At 37.9% G+C, this 13,818-nt stretch overlaps 2 protein-coding genes across 2 annotated transcripts in view; one reads left to right on the forward strand and one right to left on the reverse strand.

The window, feature by feature from the left end:
* The window catches only part of LOC121950592 (zinc-binding protein A33-like), a 24,612-nt gene extending 22,890 nt beyond the window's left edge, over positions 1-1,722 (forward strand). The window contains exons 4-6 of the mRNA XM_042496635.1: positions 864-886; positions 964-1,082; positions 1,164-1,722. Of these exons, the coding sequence (XP_042352569.1) occupies positions 864-886; positions 964-1,082; positions 1,164-1,714 (693 nt within the window). The 3' untranslated portion in view covers positions 1,715-1,722. The remainder of the gene's footprint in view (positions 1-863; positions 887-963; positions 1,083-1,163) is intronic.
* Positions 1,723-1,867: 145 nt separating this feature from the next.
* On the reverse strand, positions 1,868-13,788 carry ighmbp2 (immunoglobulin mu DNA binding protein 2). Its single transcript, XM_042496634.1, has 16 exons — positions 13,653-13,788; positions 11,895-11,977; positions 11,272-11,441; positions 10,985-11,180; positions 10,799-10,896; positions 10,474-10,637; positions 9,490-9,690; positions 9,249-9,396; positions 8,985-9,159; positions 6,994-7,176; positions 6,779-6,897; positions 6,600-6,694; positions 4,717-4,840; positions 3,795-4,622; positions 3,514-3,713; positions 1,868-2,156 (listed from the first exon to the last, which is right to left on the reverse strand). The coding sequence occupies exons 2-16, from the start codon at positions 11,972-11,974 to the stop codon at positions 1,962-1,964; spliced, it is 2,976 nt and encodes a 991-aa protein (XP_042352568.1). The 5' UTR covers positions 11,975-11,977; positions 13,653-13,788; the 3' UTR covers positions 1,868-1,961.
* Between the last annotated feature and the right edge of the window lie 30 nt (positions 13,789-13,818).

Consider the following 13,818-nt stretch of genomic DNA (forward strand, 5'->3'; position numbering starts at 1 on the left):
TTGGCGAAAAAAGTCATACTATAGCACAGGGAAAAATGGTCTAAAAAGTGATCGCTCCAAATGCTGAAAAAAGTCATCGAACAGCATGTTGAAGCTATTTTAGAATGACCAGTTGAAAAAACTGTCCNGGTATAGTTTGGCGAAAAAAGTCATACTATAGCACAGGGAAAAATGGTCTAAAAAGTGATCGCTCCAAATGCTGAAAAAAGTCAAAGAACAACATGTTGAGGCTTTTTATAGTATAGCCTGTTGAAAAATCTTTCCATAAAGTTAATATTTTGAGCGTTGTAGTCCAACGTAAAGTATGGTGAAAAAAGCCATACTATAGTAGAGCGAAAAATTGTGAAAAAAGTGATTTCTCCAAATGCTCAAAAAAGTCACAGAACATCAGTGGACGCAGTATATAGTATAGCCAGTAGATGAAATGGTCCAAAAAGTTAATATTTTGACAGTTTAAGGCCAAAGTTATGTATTTCAAAAAATGTTAAAATATGACATGTCCAAAAAACAGCTAAAAACCACAGAAAATAGCATGTCTAGACACAAAAAAGTCATACCATAGTATGTCCTGTGAAATATTACAAAAAAGTCATACTATAGTATGCAAAAAAGCATAAAAAAAGTCATATTATAGTGAGCTGTCCAAAATAGCATCAAAACATTATATTGTAGTGTGTTCATATTAAAAAATTCATATTAAAGGACAAGCATACTGTAGTTTGAGCTATTTTGGACTAGGTTTGGAGTCAGTGTGCAAGTGTTACTCTAATATCAGTGCTGACTTACCTACATGAGATGTACACTAAACTTCCCAACTTCCATTAATGATGAAATGTATTTCTTCACTTCTTCTGTGACTAAAGGACTACAAGCAGACAAAGAAAAGGTATGCACAACTCTGCCAAAATTAGCACCAACTGTCAAAAAAACAACTATGCACTACTTATTTATGACATTTTTCAGGGCCAAATGCAACGTTCCTGATCCAGAATGTATCAGAGATATCCTGATCAACTCTGCAAAGCATGTGGGATCACTTAGTTTTGGAATTTGGAAAAATATGGCCAACATCGTCAAATGTGGTGGGTGAAGAGACAGTGGCTTAGAGGTAAAGTTCATCGTAAGTATTTTTAACTTACTGAATTTTTTGTTTAAACTTTCAGTTCCCATCACTCTGGATCCAAATACAGCACAGGCCAACTTAAAGATCTCAGAAGAGTTGACCTGTGTACAATACAGCAGCAAGCAACTCCTTCCTGACAACCCTGAACGCTGCACCAGTCGTGTGTGTGTGCTGGGAGCTACCGGCTTTACATCTGGGAAGCATAGCTGGACCGTGGAGGTGGGCCAGGCCAAAGACTGGTTCATCGGAGTGGCCCAAGAGTCCATCAAAAGGAAGAGCACCGTCTTCCTCAACCCGGCCGAGGGTTTCTGGGTGATTGGCCTGAGCAAAGGAGACTCGTTCTGGGCTCAGACCATGCTTCGCACCAAGCTCGTGTTGAAGCAGAAGCCCGAGAAGATCACTGTGCAGCTGGAATATGACAAAGGAAAGGTCGTTTTCATCAATGCTGCAGATTCAACGACAATACACACATTCAAAGACAAGTTCATGGAGAGGATTTTTCCTTTCTTCTCACCTGGATTGTTTGAAGAGGAGAAAAAATCCAGCCCACTGAGAATCTGTCCTCTAACAATAAAGGTGGATGTAGAGTAGAGTTACAAATGGCTCTAGAGATGAGGAAGACTGTAATGAGCGTTATAGCTGATGCAATGGAGAAAAATGAGAAGGATGATATACTTACATTGTGAAACTCAGTGGCATATTGAGACAATACTGGATCCATTTAAGTAAAGGCAACTGATTTGATCAAACCACATTTATTTTCAGACATTTGAAATAATTAATTTTGTTCAAAATAAAGTCTCCCTTTATATTAATTTAAAGAGTTCATTTGATATCATTAACTGTCATTGTCTCTTTTTGGTTTCCTCTGTGACGCCATATCTTTCAACTTAGAGTCCAGTTTCCTTTGTAGATAGGCTTTTTTGTTGGGGTCCATGGATTTGTCTTTCTTCCCACTCCCGGCGTAAAGAATGCCTTCCTTGCTTATTCTCATACGAGCGTGAGACTTGGCTTTCTCTCCACAGCCATGAACCTAAAGAGGATTTACAACATGTCAATCACGTCAGAAAACATAATTCTTGCACATTTGAAAGGACAGTTCACCCCCAAATCAAAAATTTTGAAATTAAGTGCTATTTCTAGCTCTAGACAATCTAGATTGTTACGTGCAAGTTGCAGTGCATTGGAGATATCACCCATCGAGATGTCTCAATAATATGATAGACCCAGATGGCACTCGGCTTGTGGTGCTCAAAGCTAAAAAAAAACATATTTGAAAAACTCTACAGCAATGTCTCTTTCCCCTAGGGGCAGTTTGAACTTAAAGGTTGGGGGTTCGCATAAAAATCTAGAGAATATGTAATGTGGGGCTTTGTTTACAGGAAAATTAGGTGCAAGTTTTAGATCACGAGCACAAACCGCAAAACCTGACAGTCAAACAGACTCAGATCCCAGCTATTACAGTCAGGGCTTAACATGCTCACTTACCAATAAACTCTGAGTCTGTGTAAGTAAATTCCAAATGCAATTGTCAGTTCAGGCGAGTCAAAAAATGAATGTGATGTCTTACTTTAATGTAACATTATATGAAAAATTGCGTACTATATTACTGCAATGTAGCTTTTCCAGATGAGGTTTGTGTGTCTGTGTGACCACCAAAAGCTGGTGACTGGACTGATGAGAAAAAATCTGACCTGCTGGATACTACAGAAGGTGGCTCTGGGGTCACAATATTACGTACAACTTAACATTACTGGTTTAAACGGGGTAGTTATACGCACGTCATGTAAGTGCAAGGCTGACAAAAAACACTATACATGAGGAAAAAGCAAACTTAACCAAGGAGAAACTCAGAGTTGTACTAGAAACTGGCAAAATAACGAAAAGATTTAGATTTACACTCTACCTAAAAATGTTAATCTCCCTGGTAGACCCATTATTTCTGCTAATGGCTCACTAACTGAAAACGTCTCCCACTATAGTGACGTTTTTACGAAAAACATTTGTCACGACCCTTGCCTCATATGGGTGTGATTCAATTGATATGATTAACATCTTAAAAACGGTTGACCATTTAAACAATCATACATACTGTATGTAGTCACCATGGACATAACAAATCTTTTTAGCGTATCGTGGGTTTTTGTAATTGTTAGGAATTTACACAATGAAATGAGCAAATAAACTCAAATATTCATTACTGATTACATATATGTATTTTTGATCTGGGGGGACAGTCCCTTTCAGCTGTTACTTATAGTGAAATACCAATACACAGATTTTTTGAATACGTTCCTTGCATGCATGTAGTGCATTTTTTATACAGCTACAAAGCCTAATGAAGACGCAAAGCAAAGCAAATGATGTGATGGAAAATGTTTCTGTGATACCTCGGGTATGTGATGGCTGAGACAATATTGCCTGTTGCAGAACAGGCAAAGCTGTCCAAGTGTCAGCACTGAAGCTTTACACTTGACAAAACTGCACACGCTGTCAGCCTTTATGACGGCGTTGATAAGTGAGTCAAAGTCGTCATCTGGAGCGGCGGCAGCAGCGATTCCGCAGGCGCCTGTCTTCATTCTGCTTTTTCCTATGAGAGAAATGTAATGGGTTGAATTGTTGCAAACAGATCAGAGCAGAAACTTAAAAAATAGATGTTTCGACTACAAACCTTTAGCCGACTTTGGCTTCTTTGACTGGGCCTGCGCTGGTGGGATGATGTTCTGTTCCTTTTTTCGTTGCGCATTTTCTTCCCTCTTTTGCTGCTCCCTCTTCATTCGCTCTAGATGTAAGCTTTTCAGATCTAATGGGGGTTGAGACGGCGGCTCTCTTTGGGGTTTGGGGGACGTGTCTTTCTCCTGAGCTGCCGCTTCTTCTTGTGTTGGCTCCTCAGCTGGTGCTGACTCCAGCGGCCTGGAGACGGTGATACACCTGTCCCTCCCCTCACCTTTACTCTCATGCACGAGGCCTAGCTCCTCAGCAATCTGGTGGACCAGCAGGCGGTCGTGAGAGTTAAACGATGATGGGAACTGTAGTTCACTCTGATCTGAGTCCTTTAAAAAGCTCTCCACCTGCCCTCTGATCTCAGCATATCGGTTCTTCGTCTGCTCTTCCTCTGACGGTGCGTTTACACAGGACTTTGTGTGCTTCTCTGCACCAGCAACACTTCCATTAATGCTGCTACTAGTCGACTTCCTTTGTTGCTGCTTGGCCCTGCTGGGGGGCTGATCTTTAACTTTCTGCTTGGTGGACGTGGAGCTGCTGGCAGACGAAGTAGCCTTTGTGTCTTTGTGGTCTCGGGTGTAGTTTTGTGGCACGATGTCCTGGATGTACTCAAATGCTGTTCTAACCTCGCCAAAATCAGTCATATGGTTGATCAGGGACTTCAGGAAAGCATGATTTTGGACAGTCTGGGTGTCACACACAACAGCGATGTGACGCCTCGCGCGTGTCACAGCCACATTAATCCTTCTGTCCTCCGCCAGAAATCCAACTTCCCCTAAAAGAAAATGAAAGAACCAATACATCATTAATGCCGCTATGATCATGGTGTGGCAGAAACAGACACAACTTGACTTAAAAAAATAAATTACCCTTTCTGTTGGACCGAACTAACGACAACACCACAGCCTCTTTCTCTCTGCCCTGAAATCCGTCCACCGACTTTATTTCCAGCTCTGGATGCCTCACAGAAAGTTTCTGACGCAGCAGATCGACCTTCACAGAGATGAAAACATCAAAAACAACAGTAATGAGTTAATGAGACACAACTGTTAAATCTTTTGATGTACATTTTTTATTTTGTGGATGTTATTTTCATTACTGTGAAAGCATAAATCTTTGGCTCGAGCTACAGTTTAAAAAAATCTTATACTTACACCCTGAATTAAAGCATTACTGACTGGCCCTATCAATAAAGCTTATTAGCTGGAACGTCCATGGCATCAACTCACCAGCAAAAAGAACCAAAATTATGAATCACCTCAAAAAATTACAAACCGATGCATGTTTACTCTAAGAAACAAAATTATTGGACACTGAACACTCAAAGTTAAAAACACAATACTTCAACCAAATATACTTTGCCACATAAAATTCAGAAAAAAAGAGGTGTCTCAATACTGATTATAAAAACACACCACTAATCCACAAATATACTGTAACAGACCCAGAAGGAACAATCAATGACATCAATATAACAATTACCAGTATCTATGGCCCAAATACAGATGATCCCACGTTTAATTATAACTTCTTTACATCATTACAAAACTTTTCAACATCAACCACTCATGATTATAGGTGGCAACCTCAACACAGTGATCACCCCAACACAAGATAGTTCAACAACCTCTCATCACGCCAAAAACTCACATTCAACACAGATAATCAAGCAATACATGACAGACTTTGGTCTTGGTGATAGTTGGAGGCTACAAAACCCATCAGCTAAGGAATACACCTTATTACGTGCAAGTTGCAGAGTGTTCACAAATGGACTATTTCCTAACAAGTAACTGCTTAATGGCAGATATTCCCGACCCCACCATTTATTCAATAATCATATCGGGCCATGCTCCAATTAGCTTCATAATGCATAAAAAAGAGAAACCAAAACCAACCCAAGATGGGGATTTAATACATCCCTATTCCAAGACAAAGAATTCTACTCGTACCTCAAGAAAGAATGGACATTATGTATGGAAACAAGTGACTCAGCAAATGCATCACCAACACTCATCTGGGAAACAGCTAAAGCAGTACAAAGAGGAAAAATCATCATCAATCAATGCTCAACATATTAAAAAAAAGAAAGCAAAAAAAAATTACATTTAGAGGGGTGTACTAATAGAAAGTGTATGTGGATAGACATGAGTAAAAAGAATTAGTAATGCCAAACCAGACTCATCCTGCTAAACCCACGCGATCAACACTCTGTTTGCACTGTGTTTTGTTTTTGTTGTTTATTTTTAAACATATTTATGTTCATAATTGTTGTTGCTTTCTTACTTCTATCCAATATTCAACCCCATATTATTGCTTTGTTGACTTTGTATTTGGTTATATATATGCACTAAATAAAGAGAAAGATAAACTTCACTGTCTGTCCCAGTCAGTGACAGAAATTCTCCTTTGACAAGGTTCCATCAAAAAATACAACACATTATTAAACACACTTATGAATAATAAAAGATGAATAAAGGGTTAAAAAAAAAAGCATTATTAGACATTAGAGAGACATTTGACATTAGAGAGCTGTCTTGGTCACTGTCTTATCTAAACATTGTCATCTACCTTATAGCATTGGAGAATATTTATGCCACGCTGGTGTTGTAATGTTTGTATGCAGACATATTTTACCAGAAATAATATGCAATTCACATATTGTTGGTTTCATGATGCACATACAAAAACAAAATCTCACACGTTGTTTAAGTGTACTAAATATCATGTTTAGAATTTCGGAGTGACTTACTTGTAGATTGTAGGGAGCAATAACAGCAATGTCTTTAGCTTTAACCCCAGCTTCAGTCAAAGCCTTTATGTGCAGTTCGACAATGTCGACCTCACCTGAGGATAAACATGCTGTTAGATCCCACAACACACCTACTGTGATAAAATAATGTTTGTTTTTTTACAATAAAATTGACTAACCCTTATTGCCTTTGGACTGCTCATCTGTGACCTCCATCTCACTCAGACCACAGCCTGCGGTGTCGATAAGAAGAAGAGGCGTGCTGGTCTCTTCAACACAGGCGACTCCCGGTAGATCTCTTTTGCATCAAAGAAATTATTTTAAACACTTTAATGAGCTTTCATTCACCGAAATTCAAAAGTGAGAGACTTTTCATCACCAAGCTGCCACTCACTTTAACAGGTGTCTCTCAACAGAGCTGTGGGCTGTTAGTCTTCCCTGGTACATCTCTTTGGAGGCCCACTCCATGATGGCGCTGTTCATGCGGTACTGAACTGTTAGCATGCGCACCACTGAGTCCCCGTACATCTGGATGAGTCTCTCCATGAGACTGAGGGACAAGCCTTTAGATGCAGCCCTGTGGAGAACAAAAAAAAAGATCATATGCTTTTTGCTAAGAACGATGGGGCTCTGAAGAGAAAACATTTACTGGCAAAGCTAGAGCCGGGGTGCGCACTGACAGGAGTGAGTCAAACTAAAGGACTTTCAAGTACTTTTTCATGCTCGAAGATGAAATTATTTTCTTCACAACCATGTGTTGCAAGAAAAATGTGCAAATTCATAAACAGAGCAAACATGTCTCAAATCAGCTTATTATTAATGAACTATTGAATATTTACTGATGAATTACAGCTCAAAACTCTTGGTGACAGCTGGCTCTGCTCTGGTGAGAGTGTTTTTCAGGCTCGCGAAACATAAAACTGGTACTGACTGTTTACTGGTGTTCACGATTGGTGCTCATACAGCATGAGCAAAAAATTGCAACCACAGCTGCTCTTTGCATCCTAGTTTAAAACCATTATCTAACACATTTCATTAAATAAGTTATCATTCTGCTCTCCTCCCAATTATATTCATGTACTTTTTCAAGAACCAATTAAAAAAATGTCTGATGTTCAAGGCATTTCAAAACTTACATTTCTGAGTGTTGATTTCAAGTACTTCAAGCACCTCGAGCAGTTTGTATGAACCCTGTAGAGCAGTTTTCTCTACTTCATATGGGTTATTTCTGTATTTAGGTTTTTGCCTGTGCTCCTGCTCCTGTTGGTTTGACGTGGGCAGGGCTCAAGGGTGGTGTCCTATTTTTCTGTGCAAATAAAGAAAAAGGAACGACTGCACATTTACTCCATGCCACAAAGTTTAGCAAAGACTATTTTTTAAATACATCTAGACTTTAATTGTCTTCATTAAACTTTTATGGCATAGAGTATATCTGCATGGCTTTTTCTTCATTTACACTGTTTTCTGAAAGCCTTGCATCTACGTGACGTGTATGATTTCTCTCCTTCAACATATTTCTGTGCATCAATCAGAGTTAAGCATTTCAATCAAAAGGGGGTTTAATATGTTATGACATTTTCCAACACTGTCAATAAAATCTTAGAAAGCTGCACCGAAACATTCTTGTGTAACCCTTTAACGCCTGAATCAATATCAGTTTACTTGTGCTGCATTTAGATGCTTTTTACTAGCATTTAAATATCTGAAACCTGAGACTCTGGGTTGATTTCTTTCAAAAGCACTGGAAAACACATAGTGAGCAACTTGGCAAAAAATGTCCCCCAAACTGCAAAAAATGAAATAAAAAATAAGTAAAGGGTAACAAGGAAATGACATCAACATCGATTGGGAGGATTATTAGATATGATAAAAAAAACAAGGAAAGTGTCCAGGAAACTAGATTTATAACTCTCTTACTTATGTATTTAAAATTATGTGGAAAACAATTTATTTAATTTCTTAGCACTTTCTTGAGGTCACAATCTGTATTGTTTTATTGTTGCTTGTGTGTTTTTAGCTTTTGAAAAAATGAAAGCTTAGATATTTTTCTTCTAACTTTTTTTTGTAATTCTTGCCAATTTTTGGGCCATTTCTGATAAAGTTTCTCATAGTCCTCTTCTCATGTTTTTGGAACAAATTAATCCAATTTTCTCAGGTTTCAAAGGGTTAAGCAGCCCTTGAATAATGAATTTGGGTGTTTTTTTCTCTTAGCTTTAACTCTGATGTCTCTTATTGAGTCCTAAATATTTAATGTAATAGAGAAAGACTTCAGATTTGTTTTCAGGGGCTTTTAGAAAATGTTTCAATTGCTGTCACAGGAAAAACCTAAAATCCTGAAAGATATTTATATATGAAAGCATAAAATAAGAAAAGCCTGTCATTTACGTTTGGGATTTGATAGTAGGTGGTAATTGCTTGTAGTCTCCAGCCAGAATGCACTTGCGCGCTTTGAGCAGGGCGATCCAGCAGCTGCTCTCCAGGGCCTGAGCGCACTCGTCTATCACCACCCAATCAAAATGCTCCACTGGCAGGAACTTCAGGGGGCCGTCATCACAAGCACCTGCAGACGCAAACAAGCGCTCTCTGATTGCCTTTCACCATCACTGCAACGACTGACTTACATTTTCACCCCTCGAGGCCGTTACTGACCTGTGTTGGTTGATAAAACAACATCTGCACTTTTCAGGATCTGGGTGATGGCTGTTGCTTCCCTGGTTTTCAGCTCTTTTCTTAGCTCCCCTATTTCCTTTTTGTAGTTCACCCGATCTCCTTTTTCACGCATCTTCTTCATTCCCATCTTAATTTAAAAAAAAAAAAAAAATTATTAATTATTAAAAATTACAAATGATTCAAGACAGCATAAATGCTAGAAGGACACTAAAATACTTACAAAAGCTTTATCCATGTCTTTACGGATGTCTGCAATGATGTTTGCGTTGTCACTCTGAGCCAGAATGGCATCTAGTGAATGTTTCTGTATGGACTCCAGCAGTCTGGCAGGGTGACCCAGCCTCAGGACCTTTGCTTTGCACCGAGCTAACCTCTCCACTAAATTATCCACAGCCACGTTAGAGGGGGCACAGCACAGGACCTGCACAAACACAGATTCCAAATAAAAATGGCAACTACTGCAATGAATGACAATCACAGATGCAGTGACTGTGACTTAAATAATCAGTGGGAAAAATATAAAAATAATAATTAACTTCATGCATATAACATTATTTTTAAAAAAAGTTCAAATGTACTTTTTAAAAAATCAAAAATGATAGTCAATGATTTAAAAAAATCTAGAACTGTATAAAAGTTATCCAGCATGAGACAAAAGTAGCTTTATATGATATAGTAAAATAAGTTAATTAAAACAAAACAAAAAATAAATAAAAAGATCATGAATATAAAAGTTAAGACATTGCCTTGGTATATAAATAGGCTTTAAGAAGTGACTTATAGACTTGTGAAAGCAAGTCTATAAAAATGTGTTTTTAAGAAAGATTTAAAAGAGGATAAGGAGCTGGCCAGTCTGATCTCCTAAGGAGGGTTGGTCCAGGGAAAGGTGGCTCCAACAGAAAATGCTCTGTCACCTTTAGCTGTCAGTCTGGATTGTGGAATGGCTAGCAGAGCCTCAACTAAGGAACTCAGGTTTCCGCCAAGCACGTAAAGTGTCAGAAGATTTGAGATGTACTCAGTTTTGAGACCAGAGCAGGCCTTAAAAGGTATCGTTAACATCTTAAAATCAACTCTGAAATTTACTGGGAGCTAATAAAGATTTTTGTGTAAACTCTGTGTACTGTGTAGAGAGAGTTACAGTAGTCTAAATTAGAGTAAATGAATAATATTTCCATTTATACTAATAAAAATCAATGTTCTGCACCTTTTGGCCTTGTTTGACTGCTTGCAGGATTATCTCCACCACTGTGGTGGTTTTCCCAGTGCCTGGTGGTCCATGAATTACGGCCAGTTCTCTCTGAGACAGAGCAAACGACACAGCATCTCTCTGGGAATCATCCAGATTCAAGTTTAAGAATTGAACCTCATCTGATGAAACATAACAGAATACCCAGAGTTAGTTTATGTATTGTATGATTCATGGTGATTAGCAAGGTAACAAAATGTAAAAAAAAAAAAAGGTACCAACATGCACAGTTTCACAGAGCAGCTATCTTTTGATAAGATTTCCTAAGCAAAGTCTGACTTACTTGTCTGTGATTGAGAAGAAGGTTTTGTGTCTCCAAAGAGAACATTTATCAGATTGGCAGCTGGTCCATTGCCGTATCCATTTAATGCATTCAAGGCACTGCAAGCACATAACACACAGAGAACATAAGTTGTTTCAAGGTTTCAACACTCAGTTGTAACTATCTTACATCACAGATGTCACTCACTTTTTCATTCGTTTGTAGGTGATGTCATTTGCCAATTTTAAGAGGTTGTGAAGAGCGTCTGTATCGAAGCTAAGGCCATCCTTTGAGTCGTCAAAGGCCACACTTATAGAAGTTTGGCTGACTCTCGTCACTATTCCTGTGCCGATCTGTGAGGCTGCGGTGCATCCCCCAGTGTCATACAAGCCAACTATGTCCCCTGTAACAAAAGACATAAATGTCACATTAGGCAAAAAATGAAATTGAAGTCACAAAGAAACCCACAGATCATGTTTATTCTTTTGCCTCACCGGGTCCAAAGCTGTTGCTCGGCAAAGATGAGAAACCCAGATGCTTTCTTGGCTCGAGGACGACAACTGTGCGACCGTACAGGCCTGTGGACTGACTTCCTATCTGCAATTTCAGCAGGCAAACCCCTTTATTCTGAAGATCCTTGAGAGAGATGCTCTCCTGCCATATCCTGAGGACAAAAAAAAACAAGACACTGGCATGTTATAGTGACAGCAAGAAATAATAAGACTTTGATTTTTTCAATATTTAGTGAGAACAACTGTAGTTTAAGCCAAAGGCATGCCTTACTCATGAACCACAGCATTATCTTTATACAGAAAATTGGGGATTCAAATTAGTCTATTTTACAATTGTATATTGTGTTCTGTAGCTCTGGGGAAGCATTGGCAAATCAGAGGCATATCTACTTCCATTAAAGGAAGTGTAGGATCCCATGTTTTTAGGAGCTTGATGCATGCCAGGTGCTCTAACAACAATAACTGCTGTTTCAGTTTTTAGCACTTTTTTAAAAAAAAAAAAAAAACTCCTCTAAGTTTCCCAGTTTCATTGAAGTACAGCACAAGGTTGTAACATGATCTCTTGATTTAGTAAAGTATAACAGTGTGTATGTTATTTTACGTACCTGGTCTCATCTATTTCAGCCTCCCTCTCCTCCTGTAGAAGCTCAAGTGTCTTTGACACAAATTGTTCAACCGCCATCATTCACTAAAAAGACCAAAAAGAAGAAGAATGAAGAAGAAGAAGAAGAAGAAGAAGAAGAAGAAGAAGAAAAACAACAGAGTTTTCTACACAAACTCAAAGTAACACAATATGATTAACTGATTGGTAATTTTGTGAGTGAAGTATTCCTTTAATACTATACACAGCAGGCCACATTTGACTGATAAAACTTGTAATTAATGGATAGGTTAGTTCTCCCACTAATGAGGGTGAGTCTCAACAATGGTGAAATATAACTACTATATTTATTCAAAGACATTACTTTAATGTGACTTTAAGGTACTTTGAGTGTATTAATTTTATGGTACTTTACACATCCTGACCCACTACATTTCATTTGCAAACATAGTACTGCTTCTCCGCTTTTATTGACTTATAACACAAATTAATGAAATGATTTAAAGCTGTAAGAATTTGCTTTATTTGGAATGTGTGTCATAACAAAATTTTGCATCCAATAATACAAAATTGCCCTGAGTCTCAGTTCTGTTGATACTTGGAGTTAATTTTGAAGATCAATTTTTGTACTTTCAATTGTCATAAAGTATTTTTGCATTGTGGTATTATAACATAAACAAGTAACTTCACTCAAGTAAATTGGGTAATTGTACTTAACTTCAGTATTTTCTTTTCATGCCTCTGTGCTCTTACTCAACCACATCTAATGTACTTTTTTTTTGCTAAATTTATCTGACAGCTTTAGTTACTAGTTAAATAAAAAAACAAGATTTTTACACAAAAAGGGCATTAAAAAGTGTATAAAATATGATGTTCTGTTATAAATTAAATTATCAAACAAAGCATTTTACACAAATAAACTGAAAGTTAGTTGAAGGTTAGTCCATTAATCAACTATCCAACTGACAAAAAAAATTTAATATTTAATATATCTCCCTGATTATACTCACTTACTTTCACTTAGACAACATTTTCAATGCAGGACTTTTACTAAGAACCCCTGGAAACATGAAAAATCTGGCCTGATTTGATTGGCCTGAAGAAAAAAAAGGAAAAAATAAAGGAAAAAACAAGCAACTAGCAACTTAACATGGAATGATTCCCAAACTGGCATTAAATTACAAAATAAAAAATAAAATAAGGGGAAAAAAATCAGAAACAAACAAGGAAATGACCTGGTGGGAAAAGGTACTAAAAACTGCTATAAAATAAATAGTACAATGTAACAGTACATATATTCCGACAGTAACATACTTGTAAATATCAATTTTTAATAAGACATTTGGCACTTTTTCTCTAGTGGTTTGTCTCTCCATTTTAAGCTCCTATTTTCCTGCACCTTTTAGCAGTTTCTTTCAATTTGCAGTTTGCTGGACAGTCATGATAACTTGCTGGTTACATTTTATTTTTTACCATGTTTTTACCAGAAATCAGATTAATTTGCAGGTCTATGGCCCATACACATTACATGGCACAGCTGATTTTATACAGCCACAAGTTTTGCCTCACTTGCTTTATCAATAGTCCACATTTGACTGTGCCGTTAAGAGTAATACATTATGGAAAAATAGCGGAGAACAATTTAAAAGTTTGGCTAAATAAGTGAGCGTCATGGGTGCTGACATGCTAGCTTGCTACTCATACTGCCCTGCAACGCTGGACTTTAGCTAACGCACAGTCAGCTAACGAGAAAAACACTCACCCGCTACTGTTAACGTTATCTGAACAGACAACGGCGGAGCAGAGTACGGAAAAACTAACGCCAGTCCTTCGGTAAAACGTGGAAATATCTTGCTATCATCTCTTGTGGCGTTACACCGGTGTGTTGACGGGTGCAGTTCTTCTACTGTACTGTTGTGTTAGCATGT

Source organism: Plectropomus leopardus, chromosome 11 (genome assembly GCF_008729295.1).
Source record: "Plectropomus leopardus isolate mb chromosome 11, YSFRI_Pleo_2.0, whole genome shotgun sequence".
Taxonomy (NCBI): domain Eukaryota; kingdom Metazoa; phylum Chordata; class Actinopteri; order Perciformes; family Serranidae; genus Plectropomus; species Plectropomus leopardus.

Coding starts and splice junctions, on each gene's coding strand:
- ighmbp2 (XM_042496634.1), bottom strand. CDS start 11,974: ATGATGGCGGTTGAACAATTTGTGTCAAAGACACTTGAGCTTCTACAG. Junction 11,181..11,271: donor GAGCAACAGCTTTGGACCCG/GTGAGGCAAAAG, acceptor CTTTTGTTACAG/GGGACATAGTTGGCTTGTAT. Junction 3,714..3,794: donor GAAGCCAAAGTCGGCTAAAG/GTTTGTAGTCGA, acceptor TTTCTCTCATAG/GAAAAAGCAGAATGAAGACA.